This window comes from Sarcophilus harrisii, chromosome 4 (genome assembly GCF_902635505.1).
Source record: "Sarcophilus harrisii chromosome 4, mSarHar1.11, whole genome shotgun sequence".
In the NCBI taxonomy this organism is placed as follows: domain Eukaryota; kingdom Metazoa; phylum Chordata; class Mammalia; order Dasyuromorphia; family Dasyuridae; genus Sarcophilus; species Sarcophilus harrisii.
In genome coordinates this window covers 18184577-18211933 of record NC_045429.1, presented here as the reverse complement: position 1 = coordinate 18211933, position 27357 = coordinate 18184577, and the positions used below count along the sequence as shown (strand labels likewise).

Here is a 27357-nt window from a genome sequence, read left to right as displayed (position 1 = left end):
TTTGGTTTTCCATCTTTTTATTCAAGTGCCGTCTTCGGGGAGCTTTTGCTTCATCTCTTGCACAGAGAGATCACTCGGACTTCTGGTGCACTCTACAGTAGCTTACAAGGGACATCTTGATGAAGACCTTGCATTTCTTTACAAATAAACACTATTTACATACAGCACAGCTTTGCCCTTCATGTATAAAATGGCCAGACACCCCCAAAGCGCTCTGAAGAGAGGTTTCCTTCTCTAAGTGCCGAGAGAACTTGGGGAAAAAGCAGCAGGAGAATTCACGGACACGCAATACACACAGGAGGACAAAGAAAGCTTTTCTATTGTGGGACAGAATGCCGCAGATCTGAAGACAGCCAGCAATCCAGCAGAATCTAAATTCATTTTAGTTAAATGCATGGTTTTTAAAACATACTGTCCCCTGTAGATGATTCATGAAATGAGAGAGGAGTCTCCATCCAAGAGCATGGCTGCCTAAGAAAGTACAGTCAGGACTTTCTCCTGTTTTCTGAAACAAAACTCGACCTTTCCTGCTGACTCCTGAGCTAGTGAGACTTTCTCAGACACAAGCCACAACCTAAGTCAGTCCCAAGGCTCTGGGACGTACGTACTCCACAGGTTTCAGGGACTCACAAGGATTCAGTTACTAGAATGCTTAATTGGTTTTTTTGGGGTCGGGTAAAGATGGGGAATGGGACATCCCATTTTAAAACATTCACAACATACTGAAAAGTTGTAGTAGTATGTGCTACTGCTTTATGTCCTCTGAGATACTTTAATCCAAACCTGTGTGTACAGGAAAAGAAACTAAGGCCCAAAGAAGGGGTGATTTGCCCCAAATTTTCCCGCTCAGGAGAGTCCTGCCTCAGGACAGGTCTGCATATTGCAAAGTTTAGGAGTTGGCTCGATTCCATGTTAACAGATCCGGCTTAGGGGGAAATGAAATACTCAATTCTTTATTCTCTTGCAGGTCCAGCCTGGGCCCTCATCTTGCCCCACTTGCTAGAGCAGTATGGTCTTCTCCAGGGTATGTATTGGCTGTATGCAGCCAATCTCGCTGTTCCCTAACACTTCTTCCACATTGCTACCAGTCACATTCCTAAAGCAAGGATAGGAGGTCGGTCCTCTGCTCAAGGAGTTTCTGGGGCTCCCCACTGACCTCTGCATTCAATTAGGCCTTCCTTCCCCATCTGATTCAGTCTACCCTTCAAGGCTGATCCCTCATCACTGCCCCTTGGACACTCTACGTTGTCATCTCACGGGCTTATCTGTTCACTTCTCATACCCTATCACTAAACCTGCCTAAATATTTGGCCACTAGTGATGTTCTCACATTAATATGTAAAGCCCCCGATTACCTAGAATGGCACCTTGTAAACAGCTGCTGATTGATTATTAATTAGGATGCTGGGGATGGGAGAAGGGGAGGACGATGGAATTAATCAAATTTTCTTAGTAACTGACGATTAAGCAGAATGCCCTAATTTCAATCAATTAACTAATCAGAATTTATGCCCTAGTAAATATTATTCAAGAAACATAATTGGTTTATGTGACTGAGTGCCTTGCAGGAATTTTCTGTGGATGGATGATCAATCCCTATTGTAGAAGAAGTAAGTCTAAGAAATTGTCCCAAACACAGAGTGACCCTAGCATGGATCCAGGAATTCAAATAAAACTAAATAAAAAGAAATCACAGAATTCCAGATCCTGGTGCCCTATTTTGTCCTTTGCTCTTTACTCAGAAGCAACAGGGAGAAAGTACTAGGGCCCATAGAAAAAGTATTTTTAATCAAGAGAAATCCTGAATTAGGAATCTTCTACAGTCATGGCCCAGCCTGACTTGATGCTCCTCAGTTTTCCCTTTATTTTAATGGCAAGTGGCTACACATGGACTTTGGCTCTTGATTTCTTTCAGTCCCTGAATGGATCATTTTCTAAGGCAAAAAGTGCACACACGCTCGCAAACGCACCTATGCAGACAACTCCACACCTTCTTGTGCAGAATCTTTACCTCTTGCCTATCAATCTCTCTTCCATCCCACCATAGATAAGACCCCTCCCCTCATTCCTTATTGGAAACAAAACAAAAAAAGTTCACAAGTCTGAACGGAAAGGACAATGGAGGCTCGGAGGAAAACAGTGAAAAAGTTCCCAAGTCAATGAAAATAGAAGCAGAACAAATAGCTGGACCAGCTTTCGGCCAGCTGGACGCAGGCCACGCAGTGGGGAGAGCCCAAAGCTCTGTGGCTGCATGTGGCTGCTCAGGAGCGACTGCATTTCTTTGGTGGATAAAACACCGGTGTCACAGCTGCTCTTGCTGCCAGAACAATATGCAGGTGTAAGCACTTTGCAGGCAGGATTTTGCCCAAGGCCATTTTACCTTTCCAGTGAGAGTGTCCACCTAGAACGCTGTCAGAGTGGCTGCTGGGGCGGACAGGCGGGGTGGCCCTTGCTAACTGTGCTCTGCTCGGGTTTGCTTCCATCACGGGAAAGGAACAAATTCTCCACTCGAGTCAAGAACTCCTCGGCGATGTGGCAGTTGGTCACGCTGCCCAGAGTCTTCCTTAGGCACTCCAAGAGCTGGTTTAAAAGAAAATGCTCATCCTTAGCATGTCACACAACACATGCATTAAATGCTTTGCCCAAAGGCCACAGCCCGTAGAGTTGTATGTAATCCTCCCATGGCTAAGGACGGGCTGAACGGCAGGAATTCACAGGATCACACGAAGGATCCCTGCTACAAACGAGCTCATTTGAAGAGGACGTCACCTTTGGCAGAATGGGAGACAACATCCCCGAGTACAGAGAAGCAACCGGCTCATCTTTTTATGGATGTCCCACCAATGCCAACGAAAGGGATTCTGGCCAATGACGAAAACCTTGTTCTACATTTTGCCTCCATGATGCCTTTACCAAAAGCCCCTGATAGGACAGACTGAATGAAAACCATTCTCCTTGAATGGAGTAAAAAACCCATTTGTGACAAGAAGAGATGTGGAGGCAAAAGAAGGTGACATGGTTTTCTTTGATTATATTTATTTGGATCCACTGCCTCTTGGTAGGTGATTTAGTAATGGATGGTGGGTGCTTCTCAGGTGGGCTGATCTGAGTCTTACTGCTAGGAATTAGACATTGCAGAAATTACATGGGTTGTAGGGGGAGGTGGTAAAAAAGCACAGGGTTAGCAGCCCCAGGAGGAAAGGGCTAGCCCTGCAAACACAGCCTCAAAGACACTTTAGGATTAAAAGCTATGGTCATTTGGTAACCTTAACTCTGCTCCCCTTTCCCTGGGGCTGGATCGACTGGTCAGGGTCTTTCCTACACTGAGGTGCCCACCACTGGCCATGATGTTCCTCATGGGGTCTGACCAGGGTGGAAGAGAAAAAGCCCACTGTCCCTGCCCGTGCTGCGGGCCACGTCCTGGCTAACTCTGTCGTGTCCCCAAACTTGGGCAGGCCGATAAAACATGGCTTTTTCAAATGAGACACCGCAGGCTCCTTAGTGCACCTAAACGCTTCTGGTATATCCCTCCCATGGCTCTGGAGAGCTGACCTCCTAAAGCCACATACAGGATCTTAGCCGGACCCCCTGCCTGCCCAATGACCACTGTTGAGCCTGGGCCATTGCCACATCCAGGTAAGGGTCCGTGTCCAGACTGTCATGTCACTGTGCTAGTTACACCTTCCAGTTCTGAGAAAACTCACGGACGTTATGGAAGTCATCGAGGAAAACACTCAACAGAAAAGAGCTAATTTAGAATTCAATTGTGAGGTTGATCAATTGTGAAGTGATCACGGGCAGATTTACGCAGGATGCTTTTTATACTTGAGAAAATGAGAAAAATGTCGGCAGCCCAGGACGCTAGTTTATCCCTCAATGCTAACAAGTGTATATTCTTAGGCATCGCCGTTTCATATGTAAGCTTAGGCACCAAAACACATTTCTAATTATCTCTTGGAAATTAATTTTAGAAAGGGAGAAGTAATAAAAGGAAATATACAGCAAATTCATCCATGAAGCATTTGGTGCCATGGGATAACATACAAAGATGAATAGCTTCAGATACTATGAACAATGAAACCAATTTTTAAAAGGCAGCTTACTTTCTGCAAACAAGTCAGGTCAGAATCCCGGTGAAAAATTTTATCCATAGGGACGCCGCTGTAGGAAGAATATGAAAAGAGAGTCAGGAAACAAATAACAGGAACTAATCAGCTCTGGGGTGGGATGGGGTCCAATTTTACATTTAACTTGGGCTTTCTTTAAAAGCGTGACTTAATGAGGAGCCACGATAGCTCTACAATCAGACTATACCTAGGGGAGAGCCGGTATTTTTCAATCATCCATCTTGTTTTTTCAAACACCAATTCCCATCGAGGTTCTCCTAATAACTGCTGTACTTCGAATTTGTAAGGGACACCTAGGAAAACGCACAAAAGTATAATTTTCACCAACCGTTGTTATTTCTTACACCAAACAAAGGCAAGGAGCAGGTCAGCCTGACCAATTCCCCAGGTCTGGCTGGGTCCTGTCCCCGGCAGACACTCACACTGCTAGGCCAGGACTGAAAAGTCCTATTTCACAACATATAAAATAATAATAAGCCCCACTACGTGATGCTTTAAGGTTTACCAAGCGCTTTCCCTACAAAAACTCAGCTTATATCTGACGTGGGAATTCTGTCGTGGAGAAGCACAGGGATGTGCCCTACCCCGGGATCTGAACCCTTCTCTCTGGCTCCTTACATAAAGTCTATCAGATGGGAGGGAGATGGGGTTTAGGGAAAGCTCCCATACATTTTTCTGGACAATGAGGGTCAGGACATGTACCAGAAGAGTAGTTATGGGGAAGGATGAGGCATACACGAATGGATTCCAGTCAAGGGAGGGGGTCAAAGAGACAGGCAATCCTTTTTCTGCCCCACCTCCAAGTAGGAATTCATGCAAGTGTATACTTGTGTACACAAATATATGAGATAAGTTATAGATTAAACACACACACATATAATCTCAAATATAACTAAATACGATTATTTTTAAAATTAATCAAATAGCAAGGATTTATTCAGTGCCCATAGAGGGTAACTACTATACTGGATGATGGAGAACAAAGACTACTTTTTTAATTATTTTTACTTTTTTATTTTTATATTTATTAATATTAACATTATTTATCATTACTACTTACTTTTTATTCACAAACCTTACATTTTATTCATGATCAATGTATAGAAAAGGCACAAAGTACCTGGAGGTGGATGGGAGGGAGAGGATCCTTTACTGAGGAGGAAAGCCTGAATGAGGGAATCCTCTCCAAGGAGGATTCATCCATTAGTCTTAAACTAATGTTTCATTCATCACTTCAATCTGCTCAGTACAGTCCCAGGAAACCTTCATCTTAATTTTCTGGTTCTCCAGGTGAGGTAAAAGTGAAGAACCTCAAAACTGGGAGTTACATTCAAAGGTCTTTTCTTGAAAGTAAACAAAACTAGGTATGCTCTAGAGGGCAAAAACCAATTGCTTTACTACTTAGAGGCCCATAAAAGGGAAATGGGGGCAAGTCAGAGAGAAAGAGGAAACCACAATGCCCAGGATACTCCGAGAAATTCATTGAAATCATGAAAATTCATTTGTTAAACACTTATTCACCTCCTGGGTGAATCTCAATTTTGACTCAAAGAGAGGAAGGAGAAAGAAAAGGAAGAAACAAATTCTCTTTGTGGTCCCTATAGAGTCGAGTGAAAATATAATTGGAAACATCAACCACTTGCTAAAATGCCAAATCACATTATTAAAAATATTTTTCTGATGTGAAGTACGGCATGTAAGCCAACAAAAACTGCCTTTTAGACAAGTTTCATGCACTAAAGTATAGAAAAAGCAAAGAACTTGGGCTCATATTCTACTTATTAATTCTAAGCCAAAGGCTTAACCACAAGAAACCAAAAAAAAGTAAGGAAGAGAATTAAAAGTTGGAGGAAATTATTTTTTCAAGGCTCTTAATTTCTCCAAGCATGCTCAGATGGTATCAAAAGTGAGAGCTCACTGACTTCTGCAGGGCCCATGACAAAGCTGCCCTGGCCCTGATGTCCATGAGGACAAGGAGGCAAGGAAAGAGCTGGAACTGAATTTGGTCTGGTTTTTGAATCTTGGCCTAGAGTTCCCCTTGGTCAGTGAGTAAAGGTGACTGTTTTACCAAATTACTCATTTGGAAATTGCAAAGTAGTGTCTGGTGACACTAAGGTCACACAGTTTGGGGGTTTGGGTGGGACTGTGTTGGGCACTGCCAGGGCACTGGGTTCTTCGCTCTGAGACGGTACCTTCCAAACTGGCAAGGAGAGGAGTGGCCGATGGCCTGGGGCTCAGGGCCGGGGTGTAAGAATGTCAGAGGCAGGCCTAGTCTCCCTGCTCCCAGGTCTGCTCTCTCCCCACTATCCCAGGCTGTCATACACTAGAGAAGCTATGGATTCTGAGCTTCAGGAGGGAAGGAACCAGTACCTCACCAGACCTATTTTAAGCCTGAAGGCCCATCACAGAGGCTGGCAGATCTGCTCCTGGGATCGGTCCCCAAGCTTCCTGCCTCTGCTCCTTCCCATTTCTGTGCCCCTCTTTCTCTGAGGAGACAGGAGCAGCTGCCCACAGATGGTCCTGCCTCAGCCTGGCCTCCTCCACGAGGTGTTCTGTCCCTCACACAATCCAGCTCTGACTCCCTTGGGCAGAAGCTGCAGCCACCGCCGGGTTAAAGAAGTATTCAGGAGCCGTGTTCAGGCCTACTTTGGGCTCCACAGGTCAAACAGCTTCCCAGAGGACCTGCATTTTAAAGAGGCTGTTGGCGGGCTACGTTGACAGCCCTGACTGGGGAGAGTTTCAGGCGGCATCACATCAGGGAATCAGTTGGGTCTTTTTGGCTGGTGGCCATTTTCTCTGAGAGATCAGTACTTCTCTACTTCCTGCATTCAGGGACCCCTTAGAGCTCTGAACAGGTTCCTTTTTGAGGTGGGGGAAGAAGGGAGCCGCTCCCTCAGTCTGGGTCATTTGTGAGTTGGGGGAGTTCTGTTCAGACCACAAAAGTCCCCTGGGGGCAAACATCCCTATCAGTCAGTTCCTCTGCTTTTAAAATTTCAAGTACCAAGGAAAGGATAGAGGAGGGAGTGTTTATCTGATACTTACGGTAAGAGCCATCTGAACTAATTTCATCACTTATAACCAGACAGGTAATTTGGGAATATGGTAAAGGATTGTTTCGATTATATGGGCTAATGATCATCCCAATGAACATTGCTCCACCTCTGGAGAAATAACTCTAAAACAAAGAGGGAAAAAAAACACCAGGAAAATGCTGAGTTACAACTATGTAATTTAAGAAGCAAGTGTTTATCCCCACCAGTAAATATAATTAACATCCACAGAAAAGCAAAAAAATCTTCCTAATTTGCTCTTAGCATCAGAAACAAATAGACACCTCCTTATTCTGGTTGCTATAAATAAGAACCGTCGGCCTTCAGGGGACGGGGTAATAACAAGCAAGGGGGGCCGGGCTGACGAGCAGGCGCTGAGGCACGAGCTACATCTGGCGTGGAAGTGTCCTCCCTCCTCCTCGGTTAGGGGGAGGCTAACGGAGGCTGGACTTGGAGGGGCAGGTGGGCAGGTGGAAGTGGGGAGCGGCCGCGGGCAGCACAAGCAGGGCAGGAGGTGTGGGGGCAGAGGGCCGGCCTTTGGGGTTGCTAAGGCCTGGAAATAAGCTGTGGGACCAGGGTCACGACCCCATCTCGGAGATCTTCTGGTAGGCCCCTGAGCCGGGGCCAGCCGCCAGGCGCCATCACCAGCATCTGAGTGACCACACAGTGAAACCGCATTCTCCCTGCTGACCGCAAGAGCCTGTCCCAAATGCTCCATTGCAAGGAGGTCAGGACTAACACACACGGTCTCCCATCCCGCTGCTCTCCACTGGGCTTCCGCCCTCCAGCCCCTCAGTATGTCTCTCTGTCTGTCTTTCTCTGCCTCTGACCTCCCCCACCCCTGCCCCCACCCACCTGGTATTTGGCCTGAGTGTCAATGTCCCGCAGAGAGGGGTTGGGATCAAAGGCCGGGTGGGAATGATACCAGCCGACGACACTGTAGCCCCGGTTGGCCAGGCTCTCGGACGCCTGGGTCTGGGACACGGGGTCCATCTCGCACTGCAGTCCTGTGCTCAGACTGTTACAGGGTTCGGCCGCACAGACCTGCGGGAGACAATCCTCTCAGGTTTCCCGGGGATATCGAGCCCGTCCACGCCTTCTCTCGCCTCCTTGTGTACAGGAGATGGCCCCGGGCACCCAGGCCACCCGCCTGACGCTCCCCCGGACGGCTCTGCTGGGGAAGAAGGCGGCCACAAGGGCCAGAGCACAGCCAGGGAGGGACAGAAGCAGAAGGCCCTGGCCCGGGGCTCCCCCGTGTCTCCCCAGGAGGCTGAGTTAGGGAGCCCAGGCCTTGGCGGCTTTCCCCAGGCAGTCTGCCCGTGAGCTGCCCTCTGCCTCGCTGTTCCCCGAACTCCCTGGAAAGAAATGGGAGAGTTCAAGGATGAAACGAACTGACCTCAATCACCTTCTCGTCTTCCAAGTATCTTCCTCCTAGGAGCCCAATCACTTCTGCCATGGACACGTGAGCGTGCTACAAGCAAGAGGCAACGCGGTCAGTCACAACGCACACCCACAGGGTGAGCGAGAGCAGCGACCCGCCCCTGGGAGAGGAGGGAGGGCGCTTGCTGAGAGGCATCCTGGCTGCAAGGAAGGCCTTGGGGGGACGGGGTCTGGGCCTTAATCATTCCCCTTCTAAAACGGGGCTGCCTCACACCTCCCTAAGATGTCGGAGGAACTGGCTGATGAGACCACTGCGAGCTCTTCTGTGGAAGAACATCAGGGAGAAACACTCTTAATCAGCCTCTAGTGGAGTGAGTCACGCAGAGCGGTCCCTGCCATGCTCCAAAAAAAAGAAACTCCCAAATTATAGAGGCTGCTTTGGTTGCAGTTACTCTCAAGGCAGCAGCCAAGGGATATTTGGAAATAAATGAAACTTAATGGGATAACAATGATGATAAACAGTCTGCAAAAACTCACATTAATTTATTCTCTCTAAAATATTGGGAACATGCAACTGTTTGGCTTTTCTCCAAAAGAAAAATCTTATTTTTAGATTCTTTGTAAAGGATAGTTAAGTTCCAAAAACTCGTCTTCCAACTGTCCCTTATGCCTGCAACAAAAGTATTAGAGAGCACACATCAGGCTACCTAACCGTGCCCGCATCCTTACCAAATCCATTATTAAAAGTGCTTCTGAAGCCACTTGCACCTTAAATGGCTCCTGAAATGGAAGGGAAAAACAGCATCAAGACCGAGGCAGGGTCGCCAGCGCCCCCCTCCTGCTCTCCCCCAGCAGCCCTCGGGCCCTGCCTGGCTCACCCACAGTGGCCTGTACCACCCTGTACTAACCCAGTCCCCCTCTAACTCTTCCAAGGGCCTCAGTCACAAGGGGGGCTCCATGAAGGTATCGGGCTGATATATGCCTGGGAGGAGGCTCTGGAGGGCTCAGGAGCCTGGACGATGGAAGGCCAGAAGTGGCCCAGGAGGCCCCCTGGGGATGAGATCGTGGACCGCCCTTTGGCTCAGGGGTCACTCCTGATCCTTCTGAGCGTCTGTGGGCTGCAAGGGACCCACAGACTGGGATGGAAAACACAACAGCTTGGTTTTCACTGACCTGCAGCTCCTCCGTAATGCTACGTATCTTACTGACTTCATTTAAAGACATCAGAGATGGCCTGGCCACGGGGTCCAGGCTACCCCAGAGGGGAAGGGCCCCTGGCTCTGGCCCGTCCATTTAGACACAGGCCGTCGGCCCCATGAAGGCGGGAAATACAACTCTGACATCCCTAGGCCCTACCAAGGCTAGTGAAGGGCTGCGTCCCAGGGGGCTCTGCAGGAGGAGCAGCGGACGGCCTGGGGCCCCCCCGGACACAGACCCGGGCTGTGAGGGAGTACCTGCTTCTCTTCACTGAAGAGGCTGCAAGGAATCAGCTGGAAGGGGTCGAAGGCGCTGCGAAAGGAAACGTTTCCGCTTTAACCACAACTAGAGGGAGGCCCCTGCACTAAGAACGTCTAAACTGTAGCCTCCACAGGAACATCACGTGGGCAGACTAGGTGCATCATCACTTTGGCTGCAGCTTATTCTATGGTGGGTCTCAGGGCCCAAATGGGCAAACACTCGGGGGACCTTGCGCCCAGAGTGTTCTGTGACTCTCACGGTAATGGTCAGGGCACGAGGGAAGAACGAGGTAAGAGCCCCGAGCACTGCAGGAAGACCCAGCCTCCCCCCAGGTGCCATGTGCAAAGGCCCAGACATGATTCCAGATGAGACAGCACGGACAGGCCTGGGGGTGGAACTGGGGCACAGGGGGAAGAAGTGGGGCCTCAGCCCTGAGGCCTCAGACACCGTTCTCTGCACAGATGGGGTTGGGGCCGCAGGGGAGGAAGGGGAGGGGGCTCAGACACCCTTCTCTGCTAGGGTCATTGATGGGAGGCATCACACGTGTCCTGCCAACACGGAGCCCTTGGGCTAAAGTGGCTGCGCTGAAGTTGGCAGTTGGCACGTGGGCCCCAGCGAAGGCCCTGCCCAAGGCTGCATGTGAAGGGAGCTTTCCCACCCTCTCCGCTTGCTCAGAGCCGCGGGAGTTACCTCCTGGGGAGCCGGGGGGCCCTGGTGGCTTTGGAAGGCCTGCTCTTTTCCTCTTCTCGTCTTCTGGCCAGCTCTTCAGCTGAGAGATGCTGAAAACAAGGAACAACTGATCAGAGCCGCAAGGGGGGCGCTCCAGAGACCCCCTGCCTCTCAGTCCCGGCCCAGGGGCCTGGCTGGCAGAGGGAGGCCTACAACTATTGGTCATACCACCAGTGAACAACAGCCTAGGGCCCCTCCAGTGTTCCATAGGCTCCCCCAAGGACACCTCTCCACGGCTGGCTGAGACTGTGCTGGCGGGGGGGGCCCGTCATGGGGCCAAGGGTATGAGGGTGACGCTCGCAGGGACCTGCCCTGACCCTGCCCACCCGCTGTGGAAAGACCCCTGGGAACCCTAACGCCAGAGCAGACTGAGGAGGGAGCACCTTGAGAAGAAACAAAGGTTCATCCCTGGGAACACCATGGCCAGGCTGAAATGACAACCAAGCTCTAAGCACTTACAAAGCACCAATGGTGTGCCAGGTCTAAATGCATAGAATGGGACAAAGGTGGCTCATGAGAGACTGAGGTCCTGGTGGGGAGGCTGCAAAAGACTCAACACTCATGGCAGGGGGAGCCGTGGATGGCAGCCGACAAAAACAGTTGGGACGTGGAGGGGTGGGCTCTGCACAGCTATCTGACCCTTCTATTTGATGAGGGGGAGAGTTGGGGGGCATAGCTGGGGATCCCCTGGAGACTCCCTGAAGGACCTCACCCAGCTTGGCAAACTCAAGAGGGTCCTTTGGTCTGGGCTCAGGCCTCCCAGTCTGGGGTATGTGGGGCTTCTCCAGTACAGACAGCCAGGTGGCTGGGAGGGCCCTGCCCTGGGCCTTCATGCCCATTCCCCACCTCCCTCCTCTGGCCTGGCGCTCCCCGTTGCTCTCTCCTAACTGAGAGAAGGACAGTGGACTAAGGAGGGGAAGGAAGAATGGCTGGCAGGCTCGGGTACCTCAAATGTCTGTCCCTCCAAATCCTTGGCGTCACACCAGTTGCCCCACGGGTCTCGCACTCGCCGCCTGCGTGTGCGCTAAATAAGGGATTAAAAGAAATCAGATGTTATCAATCCATTCAGATCAAATCACTGACGCCCTTCCCCAGTCCGTGCAGTTAGTCGATTCTAACAGGGTCCTAGCATTGGGGGGGATCAAGGCTCCCTGGCTCGATGGGGAGTGGGCTCACACAGGAGTCTTGGAGACGCCCAGTATCGTTGGAGCGCAATGCTGAGTGGGAGCTGGGTAAATGAAAGGCCGAGAGGGCATGGCGCCTGCCAGCCTGCAGCACAGACAGGAGGATGGGCTGGGCAGAGGCAGCAGAGGGCAGGGCCGGACAGACAGGACAGGCACCGGCCAGGCGGCTCACCATCGACTGCAGCCGCTGCGCTAGCTGATAGGCTTCCTCAGCGTCTCTTCCTCCTCGGATCCGGGTCCTGTCGGCCGGCTGAGGTCGGTTATACACCGCCTGCTCTATTGGAAACCAGAGACGGCATCAGTTTTTACTATTCAGGGGAGACTGATCCACATTCAGGAGAGAGAAGGGGGTTCTGGGAGAGGGGGAGCTCTGAAGTGTCCATAGCCCAGGCCCTCCTCCAAACCACTGCCAAGAGGCCCCTTTGAATCGAGCCGAGGGCCCACAGGTGACTTGATGGCTCCCATGCCACAAAGAGTTTCCAGAATAAGGCTTTTTGGGCTCCATGAGCAAAATGTCCACACTCTCAGGGCACTCCCCTTTCTGTCTCCAGTCTGGTCTAATCCTGGGGAGATTTTCCGCCCAGACATGGAACAGCAATGGCCGCCTCCCTTCCTAAATTCCCGAGGCCCAGCTATCAGGCTCCAGCTTATTGTTTTCAAGGCTGGGTTTGTCAATGAGAAGTGGGTACCTCCTGTAGGTATCCTTGCCTGGAGACCCAAGCAGAAATGTGCCCCTCAAAGGACAAGGGGATCCCCATCTGCAAGTCTTTGGGCTGTTAGCCTAGCACCTGCATTCTGAGTAACTCCATATACTATTGGGACTTTGCTTTAATTTCCTTTTCTTTTATCTGACTTTTAAAGAACAGCACCATAAAATATGGGGCCAGATCATCTTTCATGAGAAATCTTCAAAGGCAGGTCAAGAATAAAACATTGGCAAGCTTATCAAAAGGAAGGTTTTTTAACTAAGCTTTCAAGAAAATGTCTCTTCGGAAGTGATCAGAGATAATATTAACATGCGCTGCGAGGACAGAAGTGTAAATATATGTAAAGAATTTTTTTTACCACATCCAAAATTGATGGCTCCTATTAACTCCAGGTACGTGTGTATCCGTCCAATACAGTTAACGTCGCCGCAGTTCTTCAGGCCTGGACGCACCGAGGTCTTGTTCAAATATTTTGGTTTGCATTTTTCCCTAATATGTTGGAAAAATACAAATGAAAATTTCATTTCTACAAAAACATTTTAATACTTGCCATTTTAAAACATTTTCTCTCTCAGTGCAAAATAAAACTTTCCATTGCTTTCTCCATTATAAGTTCCTCAAATGAAGTGGGTCTTGGAAAGTCAGAAAGGTCCAACAGGGAAAGAGTTCTGGAACAGCTAAAAGATACCCACTCCTCTGAAAAGCTCTGCAGTAACTTTCACGACACAGCGGCACTGGTTTTGCAATGGAGTTTCCTCTCCAATGCTAAATTCACCGGATTTCACTAACTTCGGTAACAAAAGAGGTGGAAATTATAAACATGTGTAAATACTGATCTGGTGTTTTATCTGTAGTTCATATTTGTTCCTGTTCGGATGGGGAGTGAAGTTTAAAGCTGAAAATGGAAGCAGCTTCATACAATAGAAGCGGGACAGGTTCTAGAGTTTGCAGATGCTGGGATAGAATCTTGCCTGGTTGCTGACTGCCCTTGGGATCTCAGGCCACTTTTGCCTTCTCCATAAAATGAAGGGCTGGGGATTGATGGCAGGTCTCTGGGGCCTCTGGGGCTCTTGCTCTACGCCCTGCTCCTCTGGGTCCTTTTGTGCAGACTGCTTCTGAAGCCCAGGACATTCTCTCAGAACCGTACTGGCTGTCGAGAACGTCAGGGAGCGAGGTGCCCTGGGACAGAAGACAGTCCTGGGGTTGGGACGTGTGATCCTGAACAAGTCACTCAGCCCTGCGGCCTCACTTTAAAAAAAAGAAAAAAGCCGAAATGTCCCTGGCACTAACACTGTACTGAGAACATGACGAGCTTCGCAGCATCCTCCACAACGAGGCAGTAAGTGACCGTCGCCAACAATCGGGACACAACCGACATTTACGTGGCTCTCTGTGACACTGTCTCTCATCTGCCCTAGGTTGGTCCCATCTCCCAGACGAAAGGCCCGAGGTGCAGAATGGCCCCGTCAGCCGCCCACATTTGGACACAGGCCCTGACTTGGAGCCCGGTGCTCTGAGCACTCCCCGCAGCTTTTCGGAGCCCGCCACCTCTCTTCCAAGACATCCCCCACTTTCCTCACCCTCTGCCCCCTCTCCCCTCGGTGTTGGGGAAGAAATGCCCGGCTCTGTCAAAGGTTGGCGTGGGACCCTTGAGCCCAGCGGGAGGGGGGCTCGCACAGACTGCCATCCATGTCCAGCCAGAAGACAGCTGGGTAACACAGGATCTCGGGCCCCCAAAGGAGAAAGAAGAAAAGATGGGAGACAACCAGGGCCTCCCTTGGCGAGCTCTCAAAGATAGACATGGACATTTAAGAGCCGTTTTGGGGGAGGAAGGTCAGTGCTGGTGAGTCTGCCCCCCCGTCCGTGGAGCTGGAGGGCTCCGGCTCCAACAAGGAGGAGGCCTGGAGAACCCTAGGCGATCTCCTTTACCCTCTGGGCTCCATTCCCTCACCTGTAAAATGGGAGCTCGAACTTCCCCCACTGGGGGTCTTGGTGTGGCTCAGTGACACCCACCCTGAGGGCTCGGTCTCCCTGACAGGCACAAAGAGCACTAAGTTACAGGAACCTCTCCCTCCTCACAGTGGATCCAAATGCCCACTGTTGGTGGGGGGCCATGGCCCAGGGCACCCACCCCCAGCTCGCTCCTCTGCCTGCCCTGGTTTTGGGCTCCACGCCTCAGACACCTGCTGTGCCAGCAGCTCCCCCCCCCCCCTTTTCTTTTATCCCTTTGGTCCCTCACATTTCACAGGGACCAGGCTCTCCCCCTACGACTGCTCACCCCTAGCTCTGCTGCCAGGATATCTCCCTGGTCCCCCCTCCCCCCCTTTAGCTGTTCTGGGGGTCTTTTTCCTTAGAAGGGGCCCAAGGCTGGGCACTGTGACTGGCCCTGGCTCCTTGTCGGTGACTGGCGGCTCCTCACTGGCCCTGGATTCAGTGAGACCCAGCCCTGGAGCTCCCGGTGCTGTGGGAGCCTTGCTTCCTGTTTGCCCAGCCAGTGCTAGTCAGCAAGCTCACCGCCCTTCCCCAACTTCCTATCATCAACTGGGAAAAAGCCACAATCTTCCTCTCGGGGTGCCCCCCACCCCGATCCTGCTGCCGTGAAGGTCCCCATTAATGTCCCAGGTGAGTCCTCAAGGACCTTCCAATAAGTCTCAGATTTTTCCACCTTTCCCCCCTTTGTTGAGATTTTCTCTCTGCCTCCGAACCTTCTCGTGGTCCCTGTTTTTGCCTTTTATAAACTCTCCCCAGCCTTCCCGGCCCAGCCCAAGGCCATGTTCTTCCCGAAGCCTTCCTTGAGCCTGAGCATCCCTTCCTTGGCTGGGTCCACGCTGTTCTAAGAAACAGAAAGGTTCCACCTATTGTCCCCCCCATCCCCTCTAAAAAACAGGGGCCAACGCTGGGCCAGAAGGCACGATGGCCAGAGCTTTGGGAAAACTGAACTAAACCAGGCATTCGGAGCACTGTGAGCCCTGCCCAGTCAGAACTCTAATTACTGTTCCCCTGGACCAAGGAAGCCAGAATTCCCCCCTCCCCCCATTTCGTTCAGATTTGCTTTTGCCTCTTACCACTGATCCAAAATGTAATTCCTGATCTTCAGGTAGCGCTCCGGCGTCTTGGCTGGGCGGCCCTCGAAGAACTCGGGGATGGCCTGCTTCTCCTCCTCCTGAATGGTGCCTCTATTGACCTCTGCCTCCTGCTCGGGCGCCTTGAGGGGCTCCCCGTCCTCTGCGCTCTCCTCGTCCACTTGGCAGGAGGGAGGGAAAAGCACCTGGTGATCGAGGACGTCCTTCGGCCCCCGGCCCAGGCCCGGGCCAGCCCCCTGCTCGCCGGCCCCCGATGAGGAGCTTCCTTCTGCACTGCAGCCAGCACCGGACGCCTGCTGGCACATCTGCTCCCATCTCCCACCGTTGCTGCTAGGCTTCTGCAGCCAAGGAGCCATCCCCAAGGCGGAGAGCGGCTCCTTCTGCCCCGGAGAGGCGCCGTGGGGGTCATTCCTGGGAGTGGCAGAAAGGGCGCCATCTTGTCGCTCGGGAGGAGGGGCCCCCTGGGGGTCCGTCTTGTTGGGAACATTGAATAAAAGAACGTTGCTGGGGCTCCTCAGGGGCACAGGGAAAAGCTCGTCCGAGTCATCAGTGATGTCCACCTCTTCGTCATCGGACAAGGTCTCGATTTTCACGGCGTTCAGGGGAGGGTCGGGCCGCCCTTGTGGGCCCAGTGAAGCCCAGGGCCTCTCCCCCGCCCGCTCCTCTGGGCTCTCCAGCTTGGGCACGCCCTTCCCCACCACACTCGTCTGAGGCATTTAAAAAACAGGAAAAAAAAAGGAGAAAAGGGAGATTTTACAACTTAAATAAGAGGCACAAAACAAAGAGAATACCATTAACCTAGGTCTCAGGAGTGCCCTGGGTAGCTCACGCTCATGAAGCTTTCTGCGCACACACATGCGCACACAGGCACACACACAGGCACAAACAGACACACACACACGCACGCACAAAGGCACAGATCTCTTGCTCATCTGCCTCTCTCACTCAGGCCCTGGTCACTCAGAAGGAGCACGTGACTCAGTTTCCCTGTGAGTGAGAGTCAGGCAGGGGCTCGTGTGGCGCCTCCAGGGGAGGGCAGGGCTGGGATGCTGCTGGAAGGAGTCTCAGAGCGTTTCCAGGTCTTCGGGTGGAAGAAGGAAGAGCCAGAGGCCTCATCATTGGCCTAGTGCCCCCCTCTGGCCGGTCACCTCCCCATCATCTGAAAAGGCGGTCAGGGCCTCGGGGCCTTGGAGTTCCAGATCCCCGACCCACGACCCTGGAGTCCCAGCTCCGGACGGCCCAGCTCCGGACGGCCCCTCGGCACCTTCCCAAAGGGAGGAGACGGCTCTGGCAGACTTCAGAGGCCATCAATTCATGTCCAATCCTCACAGGCTCCCCCTGGTGGAGGTGAAAGTTGCGTGGGCAAACCCTGCTCAGGCAGAGGGGGAGGGCGGGCAGGGCGCTCAGTAGGTGCCCAAATCAGTCTCCACACTTGATATGATTTATTTTGTGGTCGAGCCTCCAAGTGACGATGACTCCGGTGGATGAGCAGCACCACCCCCTTACTACACCCAACAGGGGGAGGTGGGAGGGCTTCTCCCATTTTTCTAAATGCCATGATAACTATCCCAGTCTCACCCTGCTTACCTTCTTCTTTAAGTACTGCCTGGCGTAACTCCTGACTTGTAAAACGTTGCGACTTCCTATCAGTTTTGCGATTTTGGTCCACCTCCGGCCAAACCTGGCCTGCCAACCCAAAAAGAGAAATTTTAAAATCTTCTGTTAGCTTGGAAATACAGCCCGTACAGGTAGATTTTCTAAAAAACTAGAACTAAAAAACCAAAAATAAACCAACAAAACCACCATGAAACTATTTCCGCTTTCCTTCTGAAGCTAATGAGGGAGGCGATAGTTAATTAAGGCATCATTACTGCTGACCCATGAAAGCTGATGGCCCTGGGCAGTTAAGTGGCACAGACTGTGCCCGAGACATCTGATTCATGGTGCCCCCGTGGGCAGCAGCAGCCTCATTTATAAAGTAGGGATAACATTAGCCCCACTGCCCAGGATATCCTGGTGATACCAGGAAATAACAGGGGAAAGTACATTGTAAACCTAAAAACAAAACCAAAAAATTTCATGATCTCTATACACTAACCAGTGCGGAAGAATCCCAGTTCTGTGGGATTTATAAAAATAAGCAATCCATTAAATCTCTATTTATAAAAAGTCAAATAATAATTATTCATGAGAAAAGATAAGAAGACGAACAAAACGTTGCTCCTGCTCCCTAGGTCTCAGCCTTTCACAAGGGCAGTGGTGGGTGATCAGCACTAAGTCTTGTTCCCTACCCTCCTGAGGACACCTGTCTATACTGGTCCTCTACACTCACTCTAAGATCAGTCCATAGGGAGTCTCTGCACAACTAAAATACCGACAAATGACTGCCTTTGTGCCCACAGTGCTCAGGAAAAAGTTGGGAGGAGGAGATGTGGTTATGTCTGCTTTCAAATATTATCACAATGTCTTAATGAAGATAATATTATAAAAAAGCTCATTTTAAAAGATTCAGTCATGTTAATCTTATTTGAAAATCTCATAAATGTAGAAACAAATTTCCAAATGCATGAAGAATTCTTGTTTTGGACATTCAGCAGTATTTAATGGTAACTACACTCTACATACTTTTTCTCCCAAGGGTACAGGGAGGGTGTTTCACAATTGGATTGCTGTGTGCAATTTTTTCACATTTAAACTGATCCTTATGAAGTATTTATACAAATAGGTCATTTCTGGCTTCCAACCAAAATGACGTCATTTGACTGCTTTGTAGAATTCCAAATATTTGAATTAAAATGAAAATTTTAGGCAACTAGCGATCCAGACAGGCTGGTGCTAGGAAAAAAAAAATAGGAAGATTTTCACTTTTTATCTTGATACTTGGCATCATATAGTCTAATTTGTTTAGATTTGTTCTAGGCGAGAAAAGACTCCTTTTGTGGATTAAGGCCGCTTAAAATAAATCATAATGAGTGGCTTACTATGTCAGATATCCTATTTTAGATCTACCTTATTATTTCATTCATCTCCATAAAAACGTACAAGTTTTTTGAGCTAGAAATAAATAATATTTGATCCCTTTACTAGCAGTAATCATACTTATCTGTGTCTAGGAACAACCAGAGCTTCTAGAATAATTTATTTGAATTCTTTACCAGGCCTTGCTCAAAAAGCTCTTTTTCTCCCACTGTCCACTTGACTGAGTGACTGGCTGGCTTTGTAGGTGACTGAATCCTTTAAAAAAAAAAAAAAGGAGGAAAAAAGATTACATATGAAAAAAAGGATTGCGACCAAAAATCTTATAGTTAGAGGTTGCATTCAAATTCTGAGGCCTGAATCAGGGAAGATACAAGTTCAGGGACACTTTGGAGGCATATTCTTTCTTTTGAGGGGGGGTGTAGGGAAGGGGGAGGAACGGACTGGGGTTAACACAGGGAAAAAGCTATGAAGGGACCAAAGAACAACAGGCAATGGGAACAAGCACCATCAGATGGGAAGCAAGACTGCCCTGCTACATCTTCAGATCAAAAAAGAAACAGGAAATCTTGGGACTTGGTTCCACATTTCTCAGAAATCAAATTCTCTTCCTTCCCCTTTTCCAGAATTCTGTCTCCCTCCAATCCCATCTCTTCCTACCCTTTGGAATTTCTACTTTTGATTACTTTATGTAATTAATGACAAGAAAAATTAAATGAGATATAGCAGTTACATACACCTTTGGGCTCCATTTATTATTTTTAGCATGTAGTAATGTCTGCCTGTCTTTATCTACTTCTCTCTAGATAAATTTATACTGTCAGTGGACTGGTTGCATGACCTTAGGGAGGTAACCTAACCTGTCAACCTCAAATTAACTTTCAACAAATATTTAAAATACTTAAAGAGACAGCCCAGAGCTTAGATGTCTGGCAATTACAAAACTACCTTTACTCTTCTATACCTCAAAGAGAAACAAATGGCCTTCGCTCCTTCAGATGGTCAGAGAGGAAACCTGCGGGAACTTTTTAAGGAATACAAATGCATTAAAGAGAGAAGAAAGATCTTCCATAAGAATATTCTCAATTCTTAATTTGGGAGGTAGCTAGATGGTATAGTGAATAGAGCACTGGCCCTGGAGTGAGGATGATCTGAGCTCAAATCCGGCCTCAGACATTTGCCTTCTTAACTTGTTTCTGGTTTTTTTTTCACCCCTGCAATGGAGAATGACCATTAGACTGGAAATGACAAAAGAATGATGAGATAAGGAGAAAGGAGGGGCACTTAACCACTGCCAGTGAAAGATCTGGAGAGAGAGCAGAGATCAGATACTGGACCACAGCAAATGTGACCCTTACTTTTAGAAAAGGAAAGAGAACAGGGTGTACACACAGATAATGAGTGACTGACTCCGGGTACAATCTGAGATGGCTGGAGAAAATCTAAAAAGGAAGTGGGGATTACAAAGAGCCAGCACTGGCTTCACCAACAGCAGGGAGGCCAGACTAATTTCATTTCCCCTTTTGACATGAGTACTAAATTAGTGGATGGGGTGAACAGCCAGAGTTTAGCCAGATTTTGGTAACGCTTTTCCTAAAGGCTCTCGCACAATTATGGCAGAGAAGATGGAGAGTCATGGCTAAGACTAATACAACCAGAGAGCTGCAGAGGAAATTGGACAGTCAGCAGTAAATGACCTAACATTTCAGCTTCTTTAGCTTTCAGGGATAGAAAGCAGTTGTGAAAAAAGACCTGGGAGTTTTAGGGGCTTGCAAAGTCAGTCAGTGCAAGTCAGCAGAGGGATACTGGCAGCCATAAGAGGAGCTGAGCTTCCAGAACAGAGGTGCCGTGTAGCTGCCCTCATTTGGAGCATCTGCCCCGTTCTAAGAACTGTAGAGGAGCTGGTGAGTCCGGAGGAAAATCCGGAAGGTGGAGGGCAGGTAACTCCTGTCTTAGGATAAGCTGATTGACAGAACGGGGCATGTGTAGCTTGGACAAGACTCAACAGGACCCGGCAGCTATTTTCAAGCATTTGAAGGGCTGACCTGTAAAGGAGCTGGAGTCATTGTGTTTGGCCCCAAAGTGCAAAACAAGGAACTGGGCACCTATTCAGGGCGAGGCAAGGCAACCTGCACATGACAATAGGTTCCTTTTGTGCTGGGGTCTGGGCTGGCAGCTGCTGAGCTTCCTTCTACTTCCTCAATTGTGGGGTTCTGTACTGAATTCCTTCTACTTGCTTAAAGATTATTTTTGTTATCCTGGAAATCCAATGAACAGCCCCTCGAATTGCTCTGTTCAATTTAACCAGCTTTTTTGCCTATGACTAGATAAATAATCACTTTTAAGTTGTAATTGTCATCCTGAATCCAATTTCTCTGACCTATAATGTATCTTGTATACAACAGGCACCTCATGCTGGTTGGCTAAAATTAATTGCATTCAAAGTCAACTAAAAATGATACTCATATTCTTACATTTCCTAAAGAAATCTAGCTTTCTTAGTATCTTACATTTTTACATATCCCGTGCTCACAAGAATTTAGTCATACCAAGATTTACAAATTACTTTGAGAATAATGCGACCTAACTCATACACTCACAAAAGGCTTTAAAAAAATGAAAAGTACATACGTGAGTTTTCCTGATTTTTGTGGACTGTAAAAGATAAAAAAAGAAGAAATGATTGATGTAATTATTTTTTCAAATTCACTGCCTTCTCCCAAGGTATTACCCAAGTGATTTTATTTTTTTTTACCTTTTTGTGTATTTTTTATTATTTTCCTTATGATCAAGCCAGATTTTGCCTGGAAGTGATTTGTTAGACATATAATATCTGTGAGGTTACTAAGGAAACTTTTTGAAAACAAGAAGTAAAAAATGATGTCTTTCACATACTTAGTGGAAATTATTATCTCCTGAATGAACATCACCAGATGAAGTTGAAAATGAAAGGAGTTGCATATTATTTACATGGGACCAAAATATGAATTAAACAAATTTTTCTATATTAACATACAAATGATATAGCATACTATAGAACCCATTCTTATCTCCAATGAATTGACAGCTAAATTTTAATGGCATAAAAAGATGCAGAGTTCTAGCAAGACTTGACCTAGGCTATACTTGAATGCCTGGGAAGGATGAGAAAAACAGCTTTATTCTCTTTGCCTTTCCTTCTCCATTATTTTATAAGGCATATAGGATAACTAGAATGTATTTCCCTCACACCAACTGAAGACTCTAAACCTTCTTTCTCTTCAGCAAGATGAATTAACCTTTTGTATGGCAATACCTTTGACATTCTGCAAAAGATAGGATTTCTTCCAAGAATTATATTTTAAACGAATACAATAAAATAATACAGAATTACAAAGGAAACCAAAAGTTCGTAAAATTAAAGATGCAATTTTTCCTCCACTCAAGTTCAGATCTGTGATCTGTGGTCTCTGGATACCAGGTTAAGAATCTTTGCTCCCTGAGGGTACAAAGAGGTTTGGGCTTTTCCTTTATCAGGTTAGGAAAATGCCCCCTAGTACCCCCACAAGTGTGTGGAAACTAGCCAACCCAACCATGTGCAGGCCAATGGGATTCCATACCTTCATTCTATCTAGCCAAACATCTTCAGACGGCCACTGAGATGATTTTGAGACACGGGTAAGAGAACCTAATGAAAAGCTATCAGTCTTTCCCAGGTAAAATGAGGACTGCCGATTCCTGGCCTGGAACAATCTCTCCTGAGGATGGAGTGGGCGTGGGCTAACACAGAAGCTCTGATGTTATTGCAGCAATGATTGAGTATTCGGAGATCAGAAATGGATCATGGGGGAAGAAGCCCAACAAGAAAGAAGCCCCCCAAACCTAAAGTGATTATGTGGTTTGAACAAGGCCACACACAGCCAGTTAGCAGCGGAATGAACTTTTGAGTCAAGTCTCTTCACTTGCAATTGGGTGCTCTTCCCACCAAGCCACACCACCGCTTACTTGAAATAAAAAGACCTGATTGCTTCGCTTTGGGGCATTTTGGTGTTTTATTTGAGTCCTTGAAGATTAACTAAAGGAGGAACGGTCAAAAAAATCAGACAAGAAAGGATGTATTCACGTAAGTGACAAGGAAGCAAGAGGCCGGGCACAGATGACAACCTTCCCTAAGAGCACGACTGAGTTCGAGATGGTCTGGCCATGAGCAGCACTATATGCTTCAATTCAAGCACGTTTCACAGGAGGCTGCCCCTCCCGATGTTATTCAATATACATCGTGAACACGTTGCTGCGACAGGATCCGGACAATCACTGATGGAGAACATCACGGCTATGGGCCCACCCGTCCTGAGTGTAACCATGGTTTTTTAACCTCACGTTTCCACAGCATTAACAAGCATTAGGCAGAGAATGCTTGAAATGGAGAGGTGCTCCCAGTTTCTGAGAGCTACGGCAGATTTAGACAATTCTGGTCTTTTGAAGTGAAAGCTTAGTTTTTGTGGAAAGTGGGTACCATGAAACACCCTACTAACATTCAGAGACCCAGAGATCAGGGAGATCTCTCAGGTGAGAAACCCTACAGAATGACAATCAATGATTTCTGATCCAAATTTTCTATTTGTAGCTTCTACAATCTAACTTGATGGGATTTTTCCTCAGAAGCATTAAAGGATACTCTTCTTCCAGTAACATTTTCTCGATGACAGCCCTGTTCTCAGCACTGATGGAATTATCCAGAGTCCAAGGCTATTAAGAAAGAAAGATAATTTTTTATGCGAGATTATCTGCTATGATATATCAGATAAAAATGTGTGATGTCTAAGTGAAACGTTCCCCTATGATCTTCAAGATGAAAGGAACTAAGGTTCCTTAGGTTGTTTAAACCAGGGAAAATCTCCCCGGTGTTATCTGCAATGGCTGAGAACAGGGACAGAAGTAGGAAAGAGGGGTATTTCAAGATAGGAAGTATCTCTCTCCTATGCATATGTAAAAAGCCAAAGGGCACAACCCTCTCATAAAGCACTTACAATGAGGCCATTATCAGTTCTCCAGGTGGATTCAAGGTAGTGATCTTGCTGTAAAGCAGATGCTGTGTTTTCATGGCTTCTGTAACAGATAAGAAAATGGGCACAGAGATGCTTAAAAGGGAGCCTGCTGGGGACTCTCCGGGGCTGCCCGTTACCCCCGGCTGTCTGTCTCTCATTGTTTGCCGGGAGCGATGGATCTGGGCTGCGGGCCTCGGGACCGCCTCCGCAGCCAGAGACAACGGGCTGGGTATCACAAGTCCGCCTGTCCCCCTCGGCCGCGGGGAAGCTGAGGCCGGCTCAGAAAGGTCATGGGCCGACCCCGCGGGGAGGAAAGGACGGAGGCCGGGCCGTCTCCAGCGCGCCCCTGCCCTTCCAGGATGGGACGGAAGATGACGGCGGCCGGGGCTGCTGCTGAACGAATTAAGGCGTCAAGAAAACAGACCCGTTAGCGACGGGCCGTCTAAGCACGAAGAGACAGAACTGTCAGAAGCGGGAAGTGCCGGCCAAGGGCCGCCGGGAGCGGGCGCCGCCCAGACAACACACGGAGGCAAAGCTCAGCTCTGGAAAGCGCAGGGAAGGGGCAGAGCTGCCCAGGAGGGCAAAGATCCCGAGTCCGCGGCGCGGGAGGGCAAAGCATGAGCTCAGCACAGCGGGCCGCAGGAGGGCGGCCGGCAAGCGTCGGAAAGGGCCGGACCAAGAGCTACGCCCGAGCGGCCCCTGGGGCTCGTGCCCCGAGGCTCCCTAGCAAGCCGAGCTGTGGGTGGTCCGCGGGCCCCACCTCGCCCCAGCCCGGGGCTTCAGGCACTTTCACAAAAGGAGGGGGCGCCTCGGCCCCGCCTCCCAGCAGCAAATCCCCCCAATGCTGAATCCCCGCAGCCCAGGACAGAGGGCTCGAGCGGGCAGCGGGCAGGGTTCTTAAGCCTTGGGCTGTTTCTGACTCTCTAACCCCGCCCGGGGTTTCTGGGCAGAGGCGCCGCAGCACAGCCTCCTCCAGCTCGTTCTACAGATGAGGAAACTGAGGCAGGGGAACAGGGACGCGGCCAGGGCCGCCCAGAGAGCGCGGAGCTGCCAAATCTGAACTCAGTGCCCGGAGTCCCATCGCCGCGCCGCCCCGCCCACTGAGCCATCCTGCCCTGCCCACCGAGCCGCCCCGCCCACTGAGCCATCCTGCCCTGCCCAACCGAGCCGCTCCGCCCACTAAACCATCCTGCCCTGCTGGCCGCGCCGCCCCGCCCACTGAGCCATCCTGCCCTGCTGGCCGCGCCGCCCCGCCCACTGAGCCATCCTGCCCTGCTGGCCGCGCCGCCCCGCCCACTGAGCCATCCTGCCCTGCCCACCGAGCCGCTCCGCCCACTGAACCATCCGGCCCTGCTGGCCGCGCCGCCCCGCCCACTGAACCATCCTGCCCTGCCCACCGAGCCGCCCCGCCCACTGAGCCATCCTGCCCTGCTGGCCGAGCTGCCCCGCCCACTGAGCCATCCTGCCCTGCCCACCGTGCCATCCTGCCCGCCTCACCGCCGCGCCCCGCCCACTGTGCCGCCCCGCCCGGCCGCGCCGCTGCCTCAGCGCACCAAGCTCTCACTATGAGACCCAGGGGTCACGGGAGAGCCCGCCAGGGCCGGGCGACCCGCCGCGGCTCAGCAAACCCCCGAGGCCTAGAGAGGGGGAGGGGCCTGCCTCAGTTTCCCCTCCGTGGGAGGGACCTCGGTTCCCCGGCTGCGGGGCGGGCGAGGGGGCCGGGCCGGGGCCGCGCGGGGCCACGTACGCGGGGGCGGGGAAGGGGGCGCCCCTCGGCTCGCGCGCCGTGACCCTGACATGGATCCCTCGGGAGCCGGCCTCTGCCCGAGCCGGCCCTGACCTCCCGCGGCCCGCTCGGCCCCAGCCCCGGCCTCACCCGCGTGGAGGAGGGTCCCCCTCGACATCCACATCCGCTTCCTCGGCGGCCATGATCGCGTCTCGCGACCCCGCCGCGGCCCCGGGCGACCCCTCGCGAAATCCCGCGAGACTTTGGGAGGGCTGTGGCGGAGGGAGGGAGCCCGGCACTGGAGAGGAGAGGCGAGGGGCGTGACTACTCTCGGGGGCGTGGTTACAAGGGGTGGGAGGGACGACGGGAGGTGAGGGGCGGAGCTTCAGCTCGGAGGCGTGGTTACAGGAGGGGGAGCTAAAGCAGGGGGCGGGGCCTAGCGGCTCCATCAGGGAACCTGCAGAGAAGGTGAGGGAGAAAAGTGGGCGGCGGCTGTGATGTCTCCCCTCTTCTGCTCCGAGATGCGGCAAACGCGCCGAACCGCCCGCCAGCCAGAGGCCTTCGCTTCGTCCTATCTTCCCTTTGCATTTGTTTTTGATCATAACCATTAAATCACGTTTTATTCTTTCCCCCCAAACCCCGGTTTTGCTTATTCCTCCCTCACCTTAAAAAAGAAAAGCAACATCACAAGGAATCGGCGTCGCCGGGCGCCCCGTCCCGCAGGGTCCGAGTGGTTCCAGCGGTCACCTGGGATCCCCTGGGGCCGCTCAGCCTACAGGTGGGGCCCGACGGGGCGGGGCAGCATCGCAGGGACTTCCAGCAGTGTCTCATGCAAACGCCTCATTCTGCAGACGGGGAAACTGAGTCCGGGGGGGGGGCTCCACCAAGGTCAGGGCGCCGTAACGATGTGCCTGCGGTCCCATCACGTTGTTCCCGGGACGCTCCAGGTTTCTTGCTCCTCATTTCCCGTGGAACAACGATTCTCCATCCCAGACAACGCAGGGGCCTGTTTTATAGGACAGAACAACAAATACAGAATAACGCCACCGATTGCCACGTGGTGCATAAGCCAATGTAAGCCATGTGCCAGCCCGGCCACAAGCGGGTGAAGCAAGGGAGATCTCCAGATGAGGCCCAACTTCCTTAATCTGGGCAGGAGGCAATGGCATGAACTGCCACAGTTTTGTGAGCTGTCAGAGGGCGGCCTGCTCTTGCTGGGTAAGGGACTGCTTGGAGACCACAACACTAGCTGGGGGAGCTTTTCATGGAGGGGACGCTCTGGCCCGCTGGGCTTGGTCACGGTGCCGAGGAAAAGCAAGGCCCTGAGCTAATTTCCTATAATTAGTAAGTGAACCTAGAATCTGCAGCTCTCAGCTCTGGGGCCTTATCCGGAGCACTTTGTTCTGATTGTGCCAAATTGAAAAATACTGATTGGAATAGAGGAGAGGTCTCCATGAAGTATTTCTCGCAGTCTGAAGCTGGAAGTCCCCTCACCCCGGAAGCCATCTTTTGCCTGGAGACCCTTTGCTCAGAGTCACAGAACTGACCCCAGAGTCAGTACTTTTTATAGAAACGAAAGGAGACTGCAAATTGTATCAACTGCCTCATTTCACAGACACAGAGAGGTTGTTAGTCAATCACTCAATTGATATTTATAATATGTTTGATGTTATTATACATAATACAGAATAATATTGTGAACCTATCATCATGAGTGAACTTTACAGATTTTATAAATGAGACCCTGGGTAATGATGATCAGAATGATCCCTGGTATTTATATCATACCTTAAAGCTTGCAAAGTGCTTTACAAATTATCTTATTTGATTCTAAAACAACTTATTGAACTCCTCTGGGAATTAGTTTCCTCCTCTCTAAAATGAGAGGGTTGAACCTGGTCAACCCTGGT

The 27357-nt window shown here is 50.3% G+C and overlaps 1 protein-coding gene across 1 annotated transcript; it reads right to left on the bottom strand.

Moving 5' to 3' along the window:
- On the bottom strand, positions 1-25708 carry MYSM1 (Myb like, SWIRM and MPN domains 1). Its single transcript, XM_031969024.1, has 20 exons — positions 25598-25708; positions 23704-23782; positions 23352-23422; positions 21450-21527; positions 21326-21349; positions 18874-18952; positions 17306-17404; positions 15701-16425; positions 12994-13124; positions 12101-12204; positions 11691-11768; positions 10706-10794; positions 10012-10066; positions 9287-9337; positions 8574-8648; positions 8033-8221; positions 7170-7302; positions 4315-4420; positions 4104-4161; positions 1-2580 (listed from the first exon to the last, which is right to left on the bottom strand). The coding sequence occupies exons 1-20, from the start codon at positions 25648-25650 to the stop codon at positions 2413-2415; spliced, it is 2445 nt and encodes an 814-aa protein (XP_031824884.1). The 5' UTR covers positions 25651-25708; the 3' UTR covers positions 1-2412.
- Between the last annotated feature and the right edge of the window lie 1649 nt (positions 25709-27357).